The sequence below is a fragment of the Clarias gariepinus genome, chromosome 20 (assembly GCF_024256425.1).
Source record: "Clarias gariepinus isolate MV-2021 ecotype Netherlands chromosome 20, CGAR_prim_01v2, whole genome shotgun sequence".
NCBI classification, from domain to species: domain Eukaryota; kingdom Metazoa; phylum Chordata; class Actinopteri; order Siluriformes; family Clariidae; genus Clarias; species Clarias gariepinus.
In genome coordinates this window covers 17,537,856-17,547,737 of record NC_071119.1, presented here as the reverse complement: position 1 = coordinate 17,547,737, position 9,882 = coordinate 17,537,856, and the positions used below count along the sequence as shown (strand labels likewise).

At 35.8% G+C, this 9,882-nt stretch overlaps 1 protein-coding gene across 1 annotated transcript; it reads right to left on the bottom strand.

Moving 5' to 3' along the window:
* Positions 1-4,662: 4,662 nt before the first annotated feature.
* Positions 4,663-9,670, bottom strand: LOC128508391 (fucolectin-like). The gene is made up of 6 exons (XM_053479712.1): positions 9,634-9,670; positions 9,432-9,476; positions 8,760-9,042; positions 5,200-5,339; positions 5,013-5,104; positions 4,663-4,740 (listed from the first exon to the last, which is right to left on the bottom strand). The coding sequence occupies exons 1-6, from the start codon at positions 9,668-9,670 to the stop codon at positions 4,663-4,665; spliced, it is 675 nt and encodes a 224-aa protein (XP_053335687.1).
* Positions 9,671-9,882: the final 212 nt, after the last annotated feature.

Below are 9,882 nucleotides of genomic sequence, written 5' to 3'. Positions count from 1 at the left end.
ACTAGTAGCAGCATGGATTTATGGGCGCGAAATTAGTGAAAGATGCGTAAACTTTGTGATTATTGTTGCTGGCCCTGATTGGTAAACCAATCATGCGGTAGATCTACCGGCTGCATGCTCACAATAACTGGTTAGAAAAGTAACGAGTCAAGTGTAGCCGAATGTAGCGAAGTAAGAGTAGCGTATTTTCTGCAAAAGTAAAAAGTATGGTGCAGTAAAACTACTCATAGAGTTACATTTGTTTCAAAAAGTTACTCAAGTAAATGTAACGGAGTCAATGTAACAATATCACATTAAATCGCTAATGTGGCAGCAGTGAATAACGAAGGCTTATGTCACATAATGAAATTGTGACGTCTCGTGATGAAAGCTACACATAAACCTTTAAGATGTATGGTGATACTGAATTGAATGTGGGGAGTTCTTTTATATTTTCTTAACGACTGATATTTAATTATTCTACCTCTGTGTTCATTATTTAATGTGTAGATGTTCTTTGTTTGACCTGTATTGCTATTACGCTCTTAAGTAATTTTAATTTGTATTGGTTAACAGATGTCTACCTTTAATATTAGAAATAGATGTTTCTTATTTAAGTATTTATGTAATGTGAATATATTTATAAATACTTAAATTTTATATATATATATATATATATATATATATATATATATATATATATATATATATATATATATATATTTGTACATTTATTTTTTGCTGGAATAATTTGTTATTTAAAGTGTAGAAATTTTATTATATGTTGAAGTTATTTTATTTGGAGTACTGGCCTTTTATTAATTAGGTGTAATGATTCATAAGTGTGATCTGACACACACACACAAAGCTTATATATTGTACACATAATGTAACTGGATTTTAACAGTAATTGTCTTCTTGATACTACTGTAATAAAACATTTTTAAGGGTCCAGAGCAATTTAAAGTTAATATAAGAGTTTTGTTTTTCATTACAACCACTGTAAAAAAAAAAAAAAAAAAAGTGGAATGATGCTTAGTCTTTCTTCATATACTCAAAAAACACAAAAATCTTAAATCTGACATAAAATGTAACTAAAGTTATAATAATAATAATAAAATTACTTTAAATAAGTGAAATAGTGAAAAAAGCTTGGTCTTACCTGTGATTTGTTTATTCAATATAAAGCAGAAATATTATGAAGGTATTTTGAGCAAAATAGTTGATCACATAATTCATAGGAATAACAAAGTTTTTTTTAGAAATACATTGCAAAATAAAGAAAGAAGGAAAGAAAGAAATATATATATATACAGTATATTATCAGTTAATATTAATGTAATATTCTAGTAATAAGCATAGTTTTTTTGTTATGCCATCTGTAAGGAACATTTGTGACTGGAGTCTTGGGTTTCAGCACTTAATATGTTTTCCACTACAGGAGAATCTTCAAGACAGAAAACGTTTTACTTTCCATTTTCCTGAAAGCATGACAAGATTTCTTATTAACCTCAACAAAAACTGTTTGTAACTGGTATAACTTGTCTCATGGAAATGTAAACAGGTAATAGTGTTCTTCAGTTCAAACTTTACCATTGTAATCGTTTCCTATTTGTTGTGGTATCAGAAGAAAGCAGTTCAGGATGTGGTATTATTGGATGCTAAATAACTTTGGGTGGTAACAATAACTCCACTTCATAGATTTGGATGGTCCTTTAAGCTCACTACTAAGGATGTGTACAGGCATCAAACGAATTATAGAAGGTTCCACCTTGCCCTTGGGTTAAACTGCAGGTGAATGTTAAAAAAAAAAAAAAAAAACCTGAGAGTAAATTTAGGGAACAGGAATCAGGTCTCCTGAGGATAAGCTGCCAGTGCCAAATGTTTTACATTGCTATTTTACATCAGGGCCCGGTTTCTCGAAAGCTTCTTATCGCTAAGTAGTTCTTAAGTTGTACCTTAACCTCTCTCTTAACGTTATGGCGCATTTCCCGAAACGTTCTTATGCTAAGTATCTCTAAGGTAAGTCACACGTTCGTAAGGTTCGTCTGGAGCAACCTTAACTCACTCTTAGCGTAGTTTCAGCTCCAGACGCTAGTCGCCGCTACTGAGCAGCAGTCTTTATAAATCAGCGGTGTATGGAAGCACATTATGGCACGTTATCAAAGTCGTATTAATGATGGAATATACTGTAGGCCTGTTTAAGATTTTTTTTAAATTTTATATCAGAACCAATAGAGTGACTTTAAATTAGCCTATTTTATAAAGTGACTAATGCACAAAAATTGGCGATTACTTTTAATATTAAACAGGTGGCAAATAATTTGGCAGCGATACAGCGTGTTGTTGTGTTAAACTGAAGACCACACCGTCCGCGGAGCTGTGAGGTTCATGTACATTTTTCCTTTAGACAAAACTTTAGCCCTTTTTATATTTTCACTGAGGTCGCTATTTAAAAAAAAAAAAAAAGTTTTGCCTTTTAAGGCAACAGATGATGGAGCTTCTTGACCTGCTCAGACCTGCACTTGCCAGGCCAACGCGTCGGACTTACGCTCTACGTCCCCATGTCCAGCTGCTTGCTGCTTTTTGTTTAAAATATGTTTCATTGATCATTAACCATTATCCATAACTGGATGGACTTTTCTTTTGACAAGTTTTATTTTATTAAATTTTATTTAGTTAAATGAGAAAATAAACTTGGGAGTTTCAAACCCCAAGTGATTGTAATGTGTAATACACCTATCTCACATATGCGGTTTGACTCACTGTGAGTTGCGGTGTTATATGTTTATATCAATTACGCGGTTTCGCGCAGTGGCCGTAATTAAGGTTCATCATGATTTACCGCGAGTTTTTGCGCTGTGATTATGTTTCCATCTTTCCGCGTGAAAAATTAAACGTAAAATTTTTTGCCGGTCTTCGTGGAAGCTTACAGACCTTGCAGAACTTTGCGGAACGTTAGCGGGCAATCGCGGCAGCTCACGGTTCCTAACATCGCATCTCACCGTGAGTCAAAGCGCATACTGTAGGTGAGATAGGGGTATTAGGCACCGTGAGCCGCCTCTAGTGCTCGCCCGATGTTACGCAAAGATCTGCAAGGTCCACGAGCTTCCGCATGTTAAACATGTTTAATTTTTTTGCGTGCTAAAATGAAAACTATCACGGCACCAAAACTCACGTTGAATCTGAACTTACGGCCACTGCGTGAAACCATGTAGATGAGATACTGTAGGGGTATTAAACCTCTACTCTGTCATCGCATCGTATTTATTCCATAAGTGCGCTATACAACCCCAACCACTGACATACTTCACATTGTTTCTGAAGCTGGTGAAGAGTGTTGTCAGCTGTTTGTCAATCAACTATGATTGTATACTCGGTTCGTTTCACTGTCACTACAGGTTACATAAAAATATTAGCGACAGTTTGGTGATTTAATTTATATATTTGTCTATTAGGCATGCTATTAAGAAGTTAACCCATGTCGGAATAAATGCTATTAAAAGAATTTAGTGCCATGTTTAATTTGCATAGAAAGTGCCGTCTTTCTTAACGCTGTCATGCAAAAGGAGTCAAAAATCGATTCCTGAGCAACCGATGTCAGCTAATTCAGGACCTTCACTGTAGACAGCACCTTGTAACGTCGGACGTAAGAGGCAGCAACTTAAGAAGACTCCTAAGGGACAGTTCGAGAAATACACTTAGAAAAGTTATCACTTTACATAAGATATATCTTAAGAGTCTTCTTAGCGCGTGAATAGTGTGCGTTATCGAGAAACCGGGCCCAGTCCACTTCACAAGTAACCATGAATAGTTATTTTAGATTAAAAACATTGAATCTTTTTCTTTACTTAAGTGATACAAAATGTTTTTAATGTTATAATCAGGGATCGGGCAGGCTTTAATAGGGTAAAAAGATGTCGATTTAATGGCCCAAATTCGGGCTTAGGAAAATGCAGTGATTTAGTGAAGATAGCACAAGTGCACTTGGATCACTCCACTTTTGCTTAGTGAGCAATAAGAAAACAAATGAAGAAAACAACTCCCTCAATGATTTAAATATATACTTTCTTATATCTTTTAAATATACGTTTTTTTCTTTTAACATACAGTACTGTGCAAAAGTCTTAATTACATGAAAATAACTCCTTAAGAGCAAGAAAATCCTGCAGAAAATCCTACAGAAGATCCTGTAGAACCAGCCACAGTCATTCTGCTGACTTTGCAGCACCTGCTTCTATTTTCGTGCATTCATTTACTTATTTATTTATTTATTTTTGCTGGAAAACTAATTTTTGGACATCAAAATTGTACTGACTAACAAAAAGCCTGTCATTAAACCAGAGTCATGAAACCTATATGGCAGATTTATGTAAGGACTATCCTATAGTACCAATGCCACCTCACTGAAATTAGGGTGGGTGGTTATTTATGTTCATAAAAGTCAAAGTTAAGTTTAAATAGTTATTTCTCTGGAAATTCCTCTTTAACTGAGCTCAATTATTATTATTATTATTATTATTATTATTATTATTATTAACGACAACAATAATAATAATAGTAATAATAATAATTTTTTATTAATAATAAAGTAGTAGTAATAGTAGTAGTAGTAATAGTAGTAGTAGTAGTATTAATTGTTACAGTAATACTGGTAGAAGTAGTGTTCTTTATTACTTACTTTCAAGATTCAGTTTCCAATTCTGTTTCCTTTGTCCAATTGATCTGATATATTGATGACTGAACATTGGCAGATTTTATCTATAACAAAATATTATTATGTGCTACAGTATACAGTAGTTTAGTATATGCCACACACTATATACCATAATGCACTTTAAAGTGAGATACAATTACTGACTTTAACTCATGTATATCTGACTACACTTGTTCTGTAAAAAGGGACCACTACTCGACCAACACTGACTAACTATTTCTTTTAGCTGATTAATCTCACTATATGGTGGTAACCCTGAAATAGTGGTTGATCACATTTGCATAAGTTACAGTGGTACATTCTCACAAACACAGACCTTTTGAAGAACTTTGTCCATAATGATAGGGTTGATGAGATCCTCACTTGTTTTAAACTTTAATCGCAAAAATGCCCTCTTAGTAACTGGAACTACAAACAGATCAACAGTGTTGATATTTATCAGAGGTTGCAAATTATTTTAACTTTAATAGAATAAAATTGTAAATTGAATATTAAATTCTAACCTCGAACACCATAGACTTGCACTTCACAAATCGTAAGATACTGGTTCATATTGGGAAGGACAATGTTTACATAACGGCCCCTCATTTTGCAAGTGTAGTTAACAGTGCCACCAGCAGGAATGCTAGAAATAACAACACACCTGCCAAGAGAAGATTGAGTGAGTGAGTTTGTGTGTGTGTGTGTGTGTGTGTGTGTGTGTGTGTGTGTGTGTGTGTGTGAGAGAGAGAGAGAGAGAGAGAGTAAAGAGGTAGTCATAAGGCTTTTAAATTCTTTTTTCGCCTTCTTAGTCTTTCGGCTGTTCTCTTTCAGGGGTTGCCGCAGCGAATCATCTGCCTTCATCTAACCCTATCTTCTGCATCCTCTTTTTTCACACCAACTAACTTCATGTCCTCTCTCACTGCATCCATAAATCTCCTCTTTGGTCTTCTTCTAGACCTCCTGCTTTGCAGTTCCAACCTCAGCATACTTCTACCGATATATTTACCATCTCTCCTCTGAACATGTCCAAACCACCTCAATCTGGCCTCTCTGACTTTATCTCCAAAACATCTAACATGGGTGAACTCATTTATGAACTCATTTTTGATCCTATCCATCCTTGTCACTCCCAAAGAGAACCTCAACATCTTCAACTCTGCCTCCTGTCTTTTTTTCAGTGCCACTGTCTCTAAGCCATAGAGCATTGCTGGTCTCACCACTGTCCTGTACTGTACACCTATCCTTTCATTCGTGCTGATACTCTTTTATCGCACAACACACCTAACACTTTTGCCCTTAACCTAGCTTCCAGTACTCTTTCCCATTCTCTAGCTTCTCTTCTCTCTACCACTTCCATTCTCTTTGCAAAGTCCACCACCATCTGTCCTTTTACATTCCTGTCCTGAAGCCCAAACCTGCCCATCACATTTTCATCACCTCTGTTCCCTTCCCCAACATGAAGTCTACAGCTTCATTGTATGGCTCATTAGCTTTATACTTCTGTAATTGCCACAGATTTGCACATCTCGTTGTTCTTAAAAAACAGCACTAATACACTTCTCCTCCATTCCTCTGGAATCCTCTCACTCTCCAAGATCGTGTTAAACAAACTAGTCAGAAACTCTACTGCCACTTCTCCTAAGCACTTCCATACCTCCACAGATATGTCATCAGGACCAACAGCCTTTCCACTATTCATCCTCTTCAACGCCCTTCTCACCTCACTTTTACTAATATTTGCTACTTTCTGTTCCATAACAGTCACCACTTCTACTCTTTGTTCTCTTTCATTTTCCTTATTCATCAACACCTCAAAGTATTCCTTCAATCTTGCCATCACCCTCCTAGCATCTGTCAGTACATTTTCATCTCTATCTTTAATCACTCTAACCTGCTGCACATCCTTCCCATCTCTATCGTTCTGCCTCGCCAGATTCAACTCTCCCTCCTTACTGTCCAGCCTTGCATACAAGTCCTCATATGCTCTTTGTTTGGCCTTTGCCACCTCTACCTTCACCTTGCGCTGTATCTCCCTGTACTCCCGTCTACTCTCTTCAGTCCTCTCAGTGTCCCACTTCTTCTTAGCTAGCCTCTTTCCCTGTATACACTCCTGGACTTCCTCATTCCACCACCACGTCTTCTTGTCCACTTTTCCCTTACCTCATGGTATACCAAGTACCCTCCTACCTGTCTCCCTGATCACATTGGCTGTAGTTGTCCAGTCAACTGAAAGCACCTCCTCACCATCCATAGTCTGTCTCAACTCCTCCCTAAAGACTACACAACATTCTTCTTTTCTCAGCTTCCACCACTTTGTCCTCTGCTCTGCCTTTGTTCTCTTTACTTTCTTCACCACCAGGGTTATTTTACACACCACCATTTTGTGTTGTCTGGCTACACTTTGCAGTCACTTATTCAGATTACACCGTTGACACAAGATGTAGTCCACCTGAGTGCTTCTGCCTCCACTTTCATATGTCACCCTATGTTCCTACCTTTTCTGGAAGAAAGTATTTACTACTGCCATTTCCATTCTCTTTGCAAAGTCCACCACCATCTGTCCTTTTACATTCCTGTCCTGAAGCCCAAACCTGCCCATCACATTTTCATCACCTCTGTTCCCTTCCCCAACATGAAGTCTGCACCAATCACCACTCTCTCACCTCTGGGAATGCTCTGCATCACTTCATCTAACTCACTCCAGAATTTTTCCTTCTCTTCTAACTCACATCCTACCTGTGGGGCATAACCACTAACAACATTGCACTTTATTACTTTAATTTCCAGCTTCAGACTCATCACCCTATCTGATACTCTCTTTTTACCTCTAGATCATTCCTTACAAACTCCTCTTTCAAAATAACTCCTACTCCATTTCTTTTCCTATTCACGCCATGGTAAAACAATTTGAAGCCTGCTTCTAAGCTTTTGGCCTTGCTACCCTTTCACCTGGTCTCCTGGACACACAGTATATCCACCTTCCTTCTCTGCATCATATCAACCAACTCTCTTCCCTTCCCTGTCATGGTCCCAACATTCAAAGTCCCTACTATCATTCCTAAACTTTTGCTTTTCCTATTCTCTCTCTGCTTTCGAACACGCCCCTTCTCCTCTTCTTCTTCAACCAACAGTAGCCCAATTTCCACCGGCACCCTGTAGGTCAACAGCACCAGTGGCGGTCGTTGTTAACTCGGGCCACGACTGATCCGGTATGGGAATTATATTTGTGATTCGCATCATTAATTTGGCAAATGTTTTATGTCGGATGCCCTTCCTGACACAACCCTTTGCATTTATCCATTGTGCCCCCCAATCGTTGCATTAGTCATAAGGCTTTTTAATTAATGCTAAATATTACTGTTTTAAACACAAACATCATACTAAATCAATCTCTCATGGCAGAAAAAAACATTTAAAACAAAAACAAACCTTTTCTAAATAAACCGCTCAGTGTCAAATCTGTGTTACCATGGGCTAATGTTTATTCTAAAGAGTAGAAAGATTTCTTACTGATTGAAGCATAAATTAAGCATAATTAGAGTTACTGTATGAGGTAATGTAATGTTTGTTGATAAAAGCAATGAGTCCAGTCATATTTACCTTTACTTTATCTTGTAGCTAAAATTAAGATAAAAAATGTATTACCTAAAGATACAAAAATCTTAAAAACAATCAACAACTTCTGACTATTCAGATTCAACTGCACAGCTGTATAAAGTAGTAGATGTTCCTTGATGACTTACATGGCAGTATTGCATGAATTCAATGATTTACACTCAATTAGATAAAACATTGCAAATAATCTTGAAACAATGCTGTCATCCTTCATAATTTATTATATTTAAGCTGTAAATACATAAAAAAAATTGTTACCAAGGTAGAAAGTGTCATGACATGCGCCTGTGATGGGTGTGTGCCTTAATCTTTTGTCGCTCCTTGCTTACTTTGTATGCTTACTAAGTATGAGGTGTTGATATTTTTATAAACTTTTTTATTATAATACTTTTATTGTTATTTTATTTATGCAAAAATGTGTAATCATATTTTATTTGTATATAATTATTTGGTATTGAAAACTCACCTGGGGTTACTGTTGCCATTGTTGACTAAGGAGTTGCCAATGCGAATCTCAGCACCATTCATCCGTTCTGGACAGCAATCACCTCTGTTAGTGATGATTACATTGCTAATATCATACACTGCCAACAAATTTACTCTCCACCATGGGTTATATTGAACATTTGTACTAGAACATGAGTAGGCATAAAAGTTTGATGCTGTGTTGCCATCAATAGCCATGCTAGCATAAAAAGTGCCAGAGAATGTAGAAGATTGTGTTGCTATTCCTCCTAAGGCCACATCAACTAGAAGGCAAAAAACAAAATATTTATATACAGAAATTTAATTTACAATTAGAAATGGTTAAATATTTAACAGTGCACATGTTGTACATGTTTAACATGTGTTTTTTTTTACACACATACACACAATAATAACTATAAATAAAAGAGAAATAATTATTCATTACCGGTATAATCTTAGTTTGTGTTATTTAAGTGTTTCTTTTTTTTTTTTTACTATTTTGTTCTACATTGTAATTTTTGTACTTAGTTTTGTTGTAAGGGCCTAAAAACAAGATTATATATATATATATATATATAATTTCAATTCTCTATATGTATGTTTTGTACATGTAGCAGAATCAACAATAAAGCAGCCTTTGACTTTGACAATAGTACTATTTTAGTGTTACCTGCCTGTTGGGTCAGCATCCATTGCAATGAGAAAATACATATCCCTGTGATATAATCTATAATATAAAATGCGAGAGAGATATAATATATTTCATGCTTTTTAATCTATAATATTTTGTCACTTAAAAATGTGTAATGGTCCAATTCAATTGACAAGATAAGATATCTGAAATTAATTTGAAACATGTAAATAAAGCTTACCTAAAAAATTACGCACAGACCTCTGTGAATTCTCCATTTTCTATTCGAACAGAAAGACACCAGCACTTTACCTATATATAAAGTATACTCTCACTATATAGTATAATGTTTCAAGCACAGTTTAAAGAGATTTCTTACCTTGCTCTACATACATCAGAAAGCTCTTTGACCCTTTTACCATTTGAGCTGTCAACTTGGTGTTTCACTAAATGATAATGCAGTATATTTAAAAGACAAATGTGCTTTGTG